This window comes from Corvus brachyrhynchos, unplaced genomic scaffold (genome assembly GCF_000691975.1).
Source record: "Corvus brachyrhynchos isolate BGI_N302 unplaced genomic scaffold, ASM69197v1 scaffold53, whole genome shotgun sequence".
Taxonomy (NCBI): domain Eukaryota; kingdom Metazoa; phylum Chordata; class Aves; order Passeriformes; family Corvidae; genus Corvus; species Corvus brachyrhynchos.
The window spans coordinates 3,129,664-3,144,426 of NW_008237681.1; the positions used below are offsets into that span (position 1 = coordinate 3,129,664).

A 14,763-nucleotide genomic window follows, 5' to 3' on the forward strand; every position below is an offset into this window, starting at 1 on the left:
GCTATTAAGTTCCTTTGCTATTCACCAGTGAGCTCGATAAGAAAGTTTCTCTTCTGAAATGTCGTCATTATATATTCTGCATCTTAAAGCTATGTTTCTGGTTACATACAAACTAAGTCCTTGTTTTCAGTAACTGTGAACTCTGTTTGCTCAGCAACTCAGGCAAAAGATTTTGAAAATAAGACTGTAAATATGTATGGGAAAATGATTGTGTTTGAATTACTATGTTTTAAGTGAAAACCACGAGTTTCTGATTATGCAGAGCAAAAAAGACTGAAAATTCAAGAATATATCTATGCAAGAAAGACGACTTTGCATCCAAAAGATTGCAAATCCAAATCAATATTTTTGTGAGACATGTGCAGTGTCTGGTCCCTCAGGGTTAAATCATTGCCAGTTTTTAGAATTTATTCTTTTGCTTTCAAGTAAGCAAAGGAGATTTAAAAAGAGCCCAAAACACCAACAAACACTTGGAAATGTTTTTGATGTTGTTTGTTTTGAACTCGGACAGCTGAACTGACACATACAAAGTATTCTCTGTGTTTCTTTAAAATCATTAAATTATTAAAGAAGAAAAATAAACAGTATGTTATACCAAAATAGTGTTCTGTTGTGATAAGACCAGATTTTCTGTATTCAGTTTTCCAAAATCCAGATGAATCTGATGTAACCAGAGAGATAAAGAAAACACCATTTACCACTTTTGAAGTATCTTTGTAGTGAAAAGTAGACTGTTTAATTTTATTAACTACATGGAAAACTGAAATATTTTCCTTTGGGCAAAAAATATTCATTAACCCTTGAAGCAATAAATCTGTATGATTGATAGAAAAATGTCTTAATTTTATACTGTGAACAATATCGTATTTCATAATAAAGAAAATTATTTTTAAAATCCTTCTTGGAAGCTGTAGAAACATGATCAAATTGGAGGCTAAATGTGTTTGTGGATAATGCATGTTTTTGTGTTGTGCAACATTTTAAATGCTTTTTAAGGCTATTTATCTGCTGTTGGCTTTTAATTAATGAATTCATAGCCTTTGCAGACTTTTCCCATCTCCTATTTTTGGTTAAAGAAAAAATTTATCTCAGGATTAACTTAGAAGAAATAAAGACTTGCTGTTGCAAAGTCACCGAAGGAATGCATTTTCATAATGTTAAAGGTTACAAATAATAATTGATACACCTAGATCAGAGCTTTAAGTTATTTCAGTACTCAGACACCTGACACCTGCCCTGTGTAAAGTTTTTGTACTTGTTTGTTTGAAAGAATACAGAGTTGTTTTTAAAAACTGCTTGTCTGCCCTTGTTTTCTACCACCTCAGTTTCACTAGGAAATGGCGGTGAATTTTGGTGGAAGCTGACTCTCGAGCAGGATTTTAATTGATCATTCACAGAGATTGAGCAATGTGTTCTGGGATTCTTTAGAGCCTTATTTCTGTGATAATCAATAAAAAGTGGCCTCCCTTCTGTCAAACCTATGCAAATGTTGAGTTTGATAAGCAGAAGAGATCTAAACTGCATGGAACATGTGCATCTTCTCTTTTCTTCTTTTTTTTTTTTTAATTTCCATCTTTTAAGCAAGCTATTGTAAAATTAACAGATCTTTTAATCCTGTCCTAAGAACAGAAGGCTTTTCACAGGGCATGTGTGTCTGTATTGATCCAGAATTGATTGGGGGAGCGAGTGAGTTTGTTAGAGAAGCCTTGGTAATAGCCCATTAAAACAAAATTAAGTCCCTAAACAGGTGTTCATGAGGATTCTTGATTGTTGCAGTTGGTATTTTTGTTAGCGTCTAAAATTTGTCATAATCTTAATAATGTGCTGTTCAAATCAGATAGTACTTTACAGTAGCACATGGACTCTTTTCCTATCAGAATTCTTGCTAGTTACCAAATGGTTAAAGTCTTGTTTTCCCCCGGGAAGAAAAAAAAAAATCAACATTTTGTATGCTGAAAAGCTTATAATTTATGAAAGCATATTTAATTACTTCTCTATTTTTATGTCACTTCAAAAGAATTCAGAAAGTAACTCGAAAAACAAGAACAAAAGACCCCAGCAATGTATCACTAAGGGGGGAAAAAAAACCATTTATAAAGCAAAGCCAGTTATTCTAAATATAAGAAAGCTGCTTCAGTTATTACAGTACATTAAAAACTATTATTTCCTGACTATCTGTCAGAAATTCCGATGAAAGAATTAACTTTTAAAGAAAAGAATTGTAGTCCAGAAAATCAAGAGGTAGAGATGTGGGTTTAGCTTTGCATCTACTTGTTGCTCCATTACCTTTTGTGCTCTGGTGTATGCTGTTAAAAGGTGACAGCACAACATTTGTGCAAGAGCTTACTGTTTTATTAAGGAAGCCCTTTCAGACCTGATCCTGCCCTAGGAAACAGGCGGCCAGATACACTTTGTTTTCTGCGTAATTCTGTGAAATCTGATAGGCAGAACAGGGCTCATCGTCGTCAGAACGAGGTGCTGTTTTATCCCAGAGAGCTTAAACTGGAATATTTCCCCCCTCATACAGTGCTGTCAGCCATGGTGAGCTTGCAGCACTGCATGCTGGATGGGTGATGCTCTGGGGGAGCCTGTGGCCCCCTGCCTTTGTGCCAAGGCCGAGCAGACAGGCAAAAATGTCCCTGGATCTCCTCACACCATCTATGCTGTGAGGAGGTGTACCCAGCAACAGGGAGGAGATAATGCAGCTAGGAAGGTACAAAAGAAATATGTACAGGAGTCCAGAAACCTCAGTCTCCCCACACTTGGTGTCTGCACAGTGTTTCGGACATTCGGACAACACAGGAGAGATGTCTGCGAAGTTAAAACTGGCTTTCGCTTTCCTTTGCACAGTAATTTCCTGGACAAGGTTAATGAAGGATGTCCACAAGTGTCTGTGAGGTTAGGCTTTAACTTCAGATTCTGTGGGGCGGAGAGCAGTAAGCAGAGGCTGCCCCCCAACCAAGGGTTTGCAGGGGGGGGATTCTTGAGTTTAGGCTGTAGCAGATCCGACTCCTCGTCCCTGCAGTTCACCTTGCTTCCCAGATACCAGTGAGATACTGGTGAGGTAAATGCCATCTTTTGAAGGTCCCTTGGTATGGTGGGAGAACGGGGCCTTGAAAGTTGTTATTATTGTTGTTTTTATAACTGTATTTGCCATAATTATTTCCCTTTATGTTTTGTCAGGCGATTAACGTGCAGCTGCGAATACGTACTGTATGGGTACTAGAGTATGCAAACTGAATTAGTCCAAACTGAGTTCTCAGCAGTGTGAAAGCATTAGGGAACTTTCTAAACAGCTAAGAAAAAGTAACATGAAGCTTATGCCAAAATGTCATCTCATCAATGCAGGGAGTGTGTGTGGATATAATCAATTTAGAGAAACACTGAGAATTTGTCATCCTGGTCTTTGCAGCAGAGCAGCTCCCAGTATGCTAACGATTATTCAAGGCTGAAAAATACTAATTTTGCTCTTGACCACCCATCTAAGGAAATAGCACTAAGAAAAATTGCATAATCCATTGCATAAATCATTATGCATTTGGAGTTTTGTTTCTTTCATAATAAAAAGTCGATGGAAATAATGTGTTTTCATCTCTTTTACTGTAACCTTTCCACAACCAGAAGAAGGATGAGAAAGTGAAGTAAGTTGTACTTTGCTTTGTTCAGTGAAGCTTCATTTCTAAATAAATAACTCTCTTGTGGTACTAAGATACTGTCTCTAAAAACATTTCAATAATTTGAGGGGTCGGGAAATGGCATGATCTGACCCTTGAAGTGGTGTGTTTTGTACCTGTAGTTGGTAATGGCTGGAGGTCCAGTACTGATTGCAGAAGTTTAAGTGATAACACAGTTTGGGCTAAAATGTGTTGAGCACATTCTCTGCAAAAGCACTGTTGTTGATAAGGTTTCTGGCTCAGCCTAAGGAACAGAGCTAATACACTGAAAAGTTGTTGAGAGAAAAGGGGCTATAAAATGTTTCAGATTCGGTCTTTGCAGAATCTTTTGCCAAATTTTTGTAATTTCATAAATCAAAGAATGTCAACAAAGATCAAAATTGAGGACGAGCAAGCCAGTTAGCTAACAAGAAAAGTGTGAATCTGTTCAGTAACATTCTCAGTGCTTCCAAGCTCGAAGGAGAAAGAAGGCATTTTTCTCAGTGGGAGTAATTTAAAGAAAGTGGGAAACAAGGATCAGTGTATCAGACGAGGCTTTCAGATCAATGTTGATAATAGCACAAATAAGAATGGAGTATGCTTTTTCTCTCTTGGCTCTATGCTTTCACCAACAAACACTCCATTTAAGATTTTTCTGCACAAGTATGTCAAAGATGATGTATGGCTGGTCCTTGTAATTTTTTATAATTTGTAAAGAGTTCAAGGTGACTATGAAAGCAGTAGAACAGCAGTACAAATTTACATTTCAGTTTTAATACAGTTAGGGATTCCCAAGGTAATAATTAATTTCATCTTTTTCATTTTCATACTGCAGCGTCTGGTAAGTGAATACCAGCTTACTGGTAAGTTCTAACTCCTCATTTTAGTGAGTGGTCTCTAGTCATGCAAACCATACCAGACAGGGGAAAGAAAGATTTCAGGGAATATATTTAATACATGAATTTGCCAGTGTACAGTGAAAATTAAAATACTGAATAATAGTCTTGAAATGTAAGTGTCCTTCTGCAATAGCAAAAAATGGTATTTTCTGCCTGCAAACTATAAATCTGTGGTGGATTAGGACAAGCTAACAATGAACATCTGGTAGACAGGTGTAATTTGTTTGCATCAGTGTTACTCATATCCCTGTTTGGTAGTCAAATCCCGTTTGGTTCAACAATGTTTTTAAAGTGTGGATTAATTCCCTAGGCAAATATCACATTATCTGTACAGACCTGGAGATATAAAGTATGTGCAGTGATACTTTAACAAAACTGAAATTGGTTCTTTACTTTTCTCAAAATATGCTTTTTTTGTTGTTGTTGTTAATGTGTACCTGGTACAGAGGAAAAAGAAACACTATAATTTTTCAGAGTTTGTTGTAATTGAAATAGTTTTTCTTTGCCTTGTTGCATGGAGGAATAGCCACTGAGTGTCTCATTTGTGTCTCTCCAGGCCGTTACACTGTGCAGGGTCATAGATGCTGCTTTAAGGCATCATTCCTGCAAATGGTAGTTCAAGAGTGCATGCATACAGTATTAATGAAGGAATACCTCAGATGACTGCATAGGTTAGCAGATCTCCTTCTGTCCTTATGGCTGCTTGGGGCAGACATACATTTCCTGTTACATTTTCCTGTTGAAGGGAATTGTTTCCTGCCATACCTCTACAAAGCTACAGTTTTGATTTAAAATGCTCTCAAGATTGGCTGTAATGGATTATATGGCATATTCTTCCAGAGAGGGGCAACTGGTCCTTCTGTGTGCTTAGCCTTGCCGAGACAGTAAGATTAGGCAGACTGGCAAGTGGGAGTCTGGGGACCAAAGGTGTTACTTTAGGCTACACGGGAAACAGCAGACATGGCAGATCAAGGTCATTCACTATTATTCTCCACTCAAAACAAAGATCCAAGGTAGGCATCGGGTAAACAATGTCAAGTCATACTTGACAGATAATTAACTTGCAGGATCATACAGGATGCAACAAATGACAGTCCATGAGGTTGCTGAATACAGCAGAGACTTGAAACAACAAGGAACAATATTGGCTGGTTTTGTACTATTCAGTGAGATTGGTGTTGCTCTCGAACCGTTCTTCTTAGCTATTTACTTAAAAGGTTTTGACCAAGAAATAAAAGATAAATTACGAGTACCTGAAATAGGAACCTACCTGATGTTCCCATGAGATTTATCAGACATTCTTCTGTAGTAAGAGAGCACCTGGGTTACTCTGTCCGGACAGCATCTGTTTTTCCACATGGGAGCTTTTGGTTTTGCCTCAGTCTTATTACACACACACGAAGCAAAAGTACTTGTTGATATGAGAGACAAGTTACTAATGATGATGCAAAGAGTGAGACAAGTCTATTGTTCTGCCCCTTCCTCAAAACATCTAACACACAACTCTGCTGCTGTCCATGACTTCCCTAAGAATCTCCACTGCAGTATTCATTTCTTCCATGCTGGTACCATGTTTAGAATGTGTTGAATTTCTTCCTGCTAATACTGTTTCTAAGTCTGAGAAGCAGAGAAAATGTACTAAGTCTGTTTATCTGCACGTGTTTCAAATGAAATTGTATTGAATTTATACAGAGGTCATACAGGAAATTAGAGATTACTTAGAATGAACATTAGTGTTTGTCGGAACTAAATGTAAGTCCACTTACTCCTTTTGCAGTGATATTTGTCAGAATTGTATCTTTTAAAAATAATACTGAAGGTCCAGTTTTCCCATGCTAGCTTTTTCTGACCCCATTAGCTCTTGGAAGAAGTCTTACAAGTATAGAAAACTGTAATAGAAAGAAAAGATATGTGTATTGCATACTTTTGTTGCCAATGATTTCTTGGGATAAGATTTTTCTATTCTTGTTTCCTGTTGAATCCCTAGAAGAGTTCCAAGTGTGTGCTTCCCTTGTGACATAGGCTCAATCCTGTGGAAGTACTGAACATAATATATAGGTAGCTTAAGTACGTGGCATTTAATGCTTCTGATGAAAGAAAATTGGGAATGTGGTTGCATGTAAGGATGCCATTTTTAATCTCTAAGAGTCCCTGTAGGAGATTGTGTCTTCTGCAAGGTTGGAAACTGTTTCCTATATTGGATAAAATCATGAAACTCCAGGAAGGAGATGGACAGCAGTGGTCATATGCATGACCTACTGTATATATTCAAGGAAGCGATTTAGACAAGTGGTCTCCTGCTCCTCCAGTAGAACAAGTTGCCATTACGTGAGCAGCACTAACCAATTTGTATAATAATGAAGTATCAAGGTATTTAATTCAGAAGCAATTCTTGAGGAAGCTAACCAGGGATACTGAATTTTAGAGGACATACTTTATGCTATGCAAAGTCTGTGTTTCATGAATGGTAGTAACCAGCAATAACAAGAAGCCATTGATCTTTATGAGAAATTTAGGGGAAAATTCTGCATCCCTTTGCTGCATCTTCTGCCCATTCTATCAGCTCTATGTTGTGTATGTGTTGCATGTGCAATGGCAGGTGTGAGCAAAGTGGGGGCAGGATGGAGATAATAGCCTCTGCTAATCCCCCACTGGCACAGTGTCTATTAGGAGTCAGTGATGTAATTAGAGTTGAAACCCTGCTGTCTCTCATCCCTCAATGTCACATGGCCACAGTCTATCCAAGCATAACTTGTTCATCATGGAGAAACGTAGCCTGAACATAAATCTGGTCGTCTGGTGTCTTGTAGACTGGCTGGATACAACATTAAGATCTCAGCTCATTCCCCTACTCCCCTTTCAGATGTCAGTAGGAATATTGGCAGACCTGAGATGCCCATATCCAGGCATGGCTTCCAAGTACTACTTCTTCCTCATTTTAGAGAAGAGGGATATATGTTCTCTATAATTTGAGGTTCTCATAATTACACTCAAACTAGGCCATACAAATACTTTCTGCCTTCTTTGCTTTCTCCTGATTTGCTCACCAGCCTCCATAAAGTTTAAGTATTTTAAGTTCAGTTAGCTTCAAGCGTTTTGTCTCTGATTCGGGCTTTCCTTTCTGGAGAGCATCTGGAAGCATAGCCTTAGGAAGGCACTTTAATTTAAACTGTCTGTTACTAAGCAGACCCTCTGACATGTTAGTTGCGTGAACATGATGATCACCCCTCTTGCAGCATTCTCCAACAGCCTTCTGCTGCCCTGAGTCTTGCTGCTGGTTGTCCTCCAAGTGACTGGTGTCCCAAATCCCCAAGCTGTACCAACCCGTGCTGCTGTGAGGGCTGCATAAAGACAGCAAGCTTCATGTCTGGCCTCACGTGTGGTGCTACAGATGGATTCAGCAAGCCAGTGGCAAAGGGTAGTGTTACAGGCAGCCACATCCAAAGGACTCTCCTTCACTGCACTCATAAATTCCACTCAGACAGCTGGCAGTTGATGCAAAACCGGGAGGAGCGGCTGGAACACCAGATGGGTGTGCTGCCGTTCAGAGCAACCTAGACAGGCTATAAAAATGGGATGAGAGGAATCTCTTGAACTTCATTAAAGGGAAAGGCCAAATTCTGCACTAGGGGAGAAATAATAAACACAGCAGTGCAGGGTGAATCCCAGTTCTTGGGGGTTCCTGGTTGGCAGCAAGTTGCATATGGGCCAGCAATGTGTCCTTGAAGCAATGGAGGTAAATTGCATCCTGGTCTGCTTTAGGAAAATCGTCACCAGCAGCTTGAGGGATGTGATCCTTCCCTTCTGTTCAGCTCTAGTGAAACACATCTGCAGTGTTGGGTTCAGTTCTGAGCTCCCCAGTACAAGAAAGTCACAGACATCCTGGAGCAAGCCCAGCAAAGGCCCACAAAGATGATGAACTGAAGCATCTTTCTATGAAGACTAACTGAGAAAGCTGGGACTGTTCAGCCTGGAGCAGAAAAGGCTCAAGGGGGCATATCAGTGTGTGTACATACTGTAGAAGACAGGGCCAGACTCCTCTCAGTTCCCAGTGACAGAACAAAAGGCAATGAGCACAAATCGAAATAAAGGGAACTCCTTCTGAGAATAATAAAATTGTATTTTCTTTTCACTTTGAAGGTGACAGAGCAAAGCACTTGCACAGATTGCCCAAAAAGGTTGTGGAGTCTCCATCCCGGGAGATACTCAAAAGCTGTCCGGGCATGGTCCTGGACAGCTGGCTCTAGGTGGGCCTGTGTTGAGCAGGGGTGTTGGAGCAGTTGACCTCCAGAAGTGACTTCCAACCTCAGCCATTGTGGGATTCTGTGAAATGTTTACTACACTCCAGTAATCTTACACAGTTATACAAATAGGTGCACTTTTCTCTCTGCCCTCAAAGGGAATCTGAGATCTCCATGTTACGTCTTCACAGTGAGATTTTTCAGAAGGTAAAGTTCCAAACTCTAAGTCCATGAGTCATGGAAACATTGATTTTGAAAGGTTTGTATTTTACCCCGTTTAAAAGTTGTCTGCAGTTACAATTACTTTTTGCTTGCCATCAGAATTGTTTTGGTTTTTTGCTCAAATTGAAAATATGTTTGTGTTTTCAAAACAAATGTCATTGTGGAAAAAGAACCAAACCTTGCCAATTTTTTTCACAGCAGGAGTGTTTTCACTGGCTGGATCTGGTAAACCACTTCTGAAGAGAAAATTTCATTCCAACACATACATGTATACACACACACACATGTATTCGAATGTCCACGTATTTTGCTTTAAATTCGGGCTATGTTAAGTATTCCTGTGGAACACGTTCAGGTCAGGTGTGATCAATACAGCTTGGGTAATATGTTGCTAGTATCTCTCTGCTTTGAAACAAACCATCTGTCAGTAAATATTTCTTACTACCAAGTCCCCCAGTCACACTGAAACCTGGGTTCTCATCTGAGTATACAAGTATATCGAGTTTTTCTCTGATATATAGAACAGAATTATATTGTATATCTTAACTGCTATTTTATTATTTCACATCAAATCTTTTGAAGTAATGAATATTTTCTGAGATAGTATTTCACTCAGGAGAGAGAAATCATGTTCCAGCTTTTCCTTCTTGACCAATAGACACTGAATCAGTCTGAAGAGTAGAAGATCTTATAGGCTGTGTTAATTAAGTCTGTAACATAATACGAACTTTTATTCAGGAAATTCTGTGAGTTCAGAAGTATGGCACTGGTAGACAAGCTCTGCAGTGGATTTTAATACAATCTTTTTATATCAAATGTATAATATAATTTTATATGGAGTTTACATGCCACATCCTCTTTTTCTTTGCAGGGTATATACCCAGTTACTTAGACAAGGATGAGCTATGTGTAGTATGTGGGGACAAAGCCACCGGATATCATTATCGCTGCATCACTTGTGAAGGTTGCAAGGTAAATGGCACAGTGGGAAAGTGGGAATCAGAAATAGCTCTCCTCCATTATACAGACTTCCTGAACTGTGCTGTCAAATCAAATAAAGACAGATTAGAAGCTAACAAGAACATCCAGTACTGATGATAAGCCGTAGCTGGCCGTGCTGCTGCTCTTCATATGCATAAGGAATATAGTTGGTTTTTGCCGTGTTTGCTTCTGAAAAGAAAACAAGAAATTTAGAGTGTTGTTGTTGCTGTTTAACAGTTAGCTTTTGAATTTCCATTTTTTAACGTTTCTTTAGTCATATTCTCAGCCAGAGTACATCAGCATGTTCCCAGCAACTCCACTGAAGCTGTTTATGCAATAGCTGAGGTTCTGCTTATGGCCATGAAGAGTCTGTAGTGATTAGCAGTGTTCCAGTGCCTCTCATCATCCCTGTGAAGAAGCAAAAATCAAAATCCCTTCCACGTACCCATACTACTTTGGGAAGCATTGACACCCAACCAAAATAATTTCAAAAAGATTTTGACTTCTTTAACTTAAGCATATTGAAATGTGCTTTCAGCCCTAAAATGCATCTCCAAGACTACATGGAAAATTAAATTAAAAAGGAGGTTGCTTTGGGCAAGTAAATAAAAAAATTGAGTAACAGAATCAGGCACATCTTACATGATTTCACTGCCATGAATTTGCCTGAATAGCTTGAGATTCTGTAAGAATGCTATTCTGTCCTGCAGAAAATAAAAAAATACTGTTTTTCTAAATGAATGGGACCACACATGTCTTGGACCAGTGTCATGAGACTAAGCCACAAAAGTCTCATTCTGTTCATCCACAAAGTCTGGAACATTTCGATCTGAGATTTTGGTTTTGGATTGGCTTTAGAGCCCCTCATCACAGTACAACACATTGTGTTGAAGTTGTTCTTTTGGTTGTACATCATTGCCCTAAGTTATATTTGTGAAATTCACAGAGACCTAAATAGCCTATGTATAGCAGATCCATGATAATATTCATAATGGTTTTATACATACATACAATGTATGAAAAAAATACTTGTATCTTTAAAAAGAGTAGTGGAGCTGCACAAGTGATTCTTACACATTTGCGTCCCGTATACCAGATGATAACAATACATAACATGTATGAATGCAACTTAATTCAGATATAATGGGACATAAGCAGCAGTGTGGCATTATGAAATATACTTAGCTCCCAGCTGAACAGCTGTATCTCTTGCTGGCTTTCCTGCTAAGGTTTTTGTTATTTCAACTCAAGTAGTTAGTTTTATGCCTACCAGCTATTTTAGAGACATAGCATACAAATCTGCCTTTATCTTCAGATGCAGTTCTTCTGTCTGATGTACAATTTAAAATAATGCTTATGTGCATAAGGAACTGAACTAACAATTTGCAAAAAGTAATTAATTTCTTGGGGGAGCTGCATACACATTTCAAGTTGTATGATTTATCAGCAAAGTTATATATTTTATCAATACACAATATATATAATCAATTTTCAATTAATTTGTCATTTACTCGTTGCTTCTACTCAAAGTCACTTTAGTTTTGTAACAAGAATAATCAGGGCTGACAGCCAAAGATTTGCTTTGGCAAGTGCTTTTGTGAACAAAGCATCCTCACATGTGATTTCTGAAGAGTCAATGGCGAGGGATTGAAACACAAATGAACAGTGAGTTCTGACATCACTGATATGTTTTTCCAGACTTTACCCATTGCACCTACTGCTATATAGGTGCGTAGCAAAGGAATTTAGGAAGAGTTACTGCCTACAATATAATGTGCTTTCTTCTATTGATGAAAATAACACTTCTGTGGTGAAGTGTTTGGACAGATACAGAGAGCAGCTTCTTTAACTCATTGTGTCTAGAGATGAACGAAGAAGGTGTTTTGCAAAAAAGTTTCTGAGAAATGCAAAGAAACGAGAAGGTGAAATGGGCTGTCCCAACGCAGGTGATGGAGAGCTTTGCCATCATAAAGCTACAGCTACATTAAATCCTGTGCAAGGTTTGGAAAACAGAAGCTTACTTGCTGAGATTCATTAGAGATTTTTCCATCTCTTGCAGTAACTATTGATAACCCTGTGACCCTGGTTGTCTACAGGTCTTCAAGGAGGAGAGAGGCAGATCCTGTCTCTAGGAATTCGTCACAGGGTTGAGAACAGAACCAAAAATGGGTGTTCAGTAGATGAGAGTTTGAGACTTATTCCAAACCCCACATAAGGATATCTTGCCCATCATTTCCTGGATTTTATCTCAACACAACTGGTCCCAGTCTTGCAAAGGCTCTCACACAAGCTTTATGCCACTCAGTTTAATTAACATTTCAGATCTTAACATAATTAAGGAAGAAAGAGTTGTACTTTTAGCTCAAGCTGAATCTTGTAAGATAAAACTCTAATGAGGACAAGGCTCTTTATTGTCTTCACAGGAGTTAGGAGTACAAGCTGAAATACAGACTTATCTGTGCATGTTAATTCAACATTCTATTTTAAAAGAAATTGCACACTGCTGTAAGATTTTACTGGGTGTTTTTTAACATGATTTAAAAACAGACCTTTCACCTACTGAAGTGAAGAGACTATTCATTAGATAAAATCCCAACTGAAGAGATTATTCATAAGGTAAAATCTCACTTGAATTTTGCCATTTTTTTGACTGAAACCAAAGCCATTCTCAGCAGCCTCAGTCAAACAGGACCAGGGTATCAGTGTGTTCTCTGTATCAAGGTGATCCCACGCTGCATTGCTGAATGTAGACAGTCTCAAATAATGATGAAACTTGATATTTAAGTGAAGTCTAAATTTCTTGCTTTACAGCCTATCTTGTTCGTATCTTGCAGTCTTGGGGAGTTTATCCAGCCCTTGCAAAAGTCAGTGAGAAAAGTCTGAGTTGAAATTATTACTGAGATTATGTCCATAATGTTCAGAGATAAATTTTAGCTGATTTCTTTACCTACAACGAGGCTTTATGGGGTGTGTAAATGAGTGAATTCAGTGGAGTTGCATTAGTTCATGTGGTCTTAGGATCTGTTTAAATTTGCAATATATATCTGTATTATGATAAATTAGATAGATAGATAGATAGATAGATAGATAGATAGATAGATAGATAGATATAGAGAGGAATCTTTGGTCGTGATGGGGCTTTTGAAATTCTGTGGTAAATACAAATTAAATCTGCTTATCAGAAATAATTTATAAATTAGGGATCCACTGTTGTCAAAGATTGCGTAGACTGTATTTGCAAAATCTTTGTCTTGCCCAGATTTGGTTGGTTCGTTGGTTGGTTATTTGGCTTTTATGGAAAGAAAGGAGTAGAACTGTTTGTGCTCAATCCTTTAATAGCACAAACACACCACCATTCTTACTATCTGCAGAAGCTGCTCTTTAATTAAAACTATGTGTATGCCTTTTAATATCCTTCAAGATGATTACAGAATTTGGAAAGGGGCTCAAAATAAAATACTACATATACAAAAAAAATTTAATGCAGTAAAACTAAGACTATGAGAAGACATGTACACAGTATTTGTGCCTCAAGACAGCATTACTTACACCTGTACTTACCTAAGATGTCTATGTGTTTTTAACTTTTAAGGAAAATCAAGAGAAATGCTACACACTATAAAACAGATTTGAGAGTTTTGAGAGTTTCAGGGAATTAAGTGTGTTATCTTGCATACTTAGGTACGTGTCTAACAAACCAAAGCAGCTCCCAATTTTTAAAAATTGCTCAGTGCTAATGTTTTCCAATGTATTTATGTCTTGCACTTAGGGTTTTTTTAGAAGAACCATTCAAAAGAACCTCCATCCAACCTATTCCTGTAAATATGAAGGAAAATGTGTGATAGACAAAGTAACAAGAAATCAGTGCCAGGAATGTCGCTTCAAAAAATGTATCTTTGTTGGCATGGCAACAGATTGTAAGTATATTTTCCTGGTTTTCTTTCTTTTATCTTTTTTTTTCAGTGTTTGTGTTTGCTTAAAGTATGTTGATTGATGAAGCTTGTTAAAGTAAAGTAGAACTGTGAGCACTTTCCTGGTTTTAATAACTGGTGCCAGGGAATTGCACTCACTGCATTAAGCCACTTTCATAGGACTATGAAATTTTTTGTTTATCCTTCATCAGGCTGCACCTTCTCCTGGCCTTATCAAGCTGAGTAACGGTAGGAATGTTCACTCTTTGGAGGAGAGGAGGGAGAAATGCATCTGGATGGACACTTTGCTTGAGATAAAAACATCTTGTTTAGAAAATTCTGGAGGATGTGAAATTGAATGTCATTGTATGAGTCATCCTGCAGTTGTTTGTTTTATTTTTAGCCCTGAAGAAGTTATCTGCTGCAAAGATTTTGACTCTCATTCTAAAGAACTAGAAAATATGGCTGTAAGATTAACCCTTAGGGGTCTTCTTTTCCTGCCATTGCACAAGGATTTACACCAATAACTTCAATTACTACAAATGGGAGGAAGTCACACAAAACCCCCAGTAGTCACATAAATCCCCTTGTGCCTTCCTGGTTGTTGCCAGTATAATCCTTTGCAGAAGAAGCGATAGGAAAACAGGCCCAGTAAACAACAGAAAAATTGTCTAACTTAGTATTTTCATTGTTAATATAATGTATAACTGTGGCTTCTGTCTAGAGGGAAATAGAATAAAGGAGACAATTTCATTGTGGCCAGGTGGACCTTCAGGAGATGCGCTGGATACCATTGAAGTGGTGAGCAGAGCAGCCCTGGGGCCTGTGCATCTGGGGTCACTGGAAGTAATAGGAC

The 14,763-nt window shown here is 38.2% G+C and overlaps 1 protein-coding gene across 9 annotated transcripts in view; it reads left to right on the forward strand.

Annotated features, from left to right (window-relative positions):
• The window catches only part of THRB (thyroid hormone receptor beta), a 157,140-nt gene that overhangs the window by 127,498 nt on the left and 14,879 nt on the right, over nucleotides 1-14,763 (forward strand). For all 9 annotated transcript variants that reach the window (XM_017732120.1, XM_017732118.1, XM_017732119.1 and 6 more), the window contains 2 exons: nucleotides 9,887-9,987; nucleotides 13,766-13,913. In XM_017732120.1, the coding sequence (XP_017587609.1) occupies nucleotides 9,887-9,987; nucleotides 13,766-13,913 (249 nt within the window). The remainder of the gene's footprint in view (nucleotides 1-9,886; nucleotides 9,988-13,765; nucleotides 13,914-14,763) is intronic.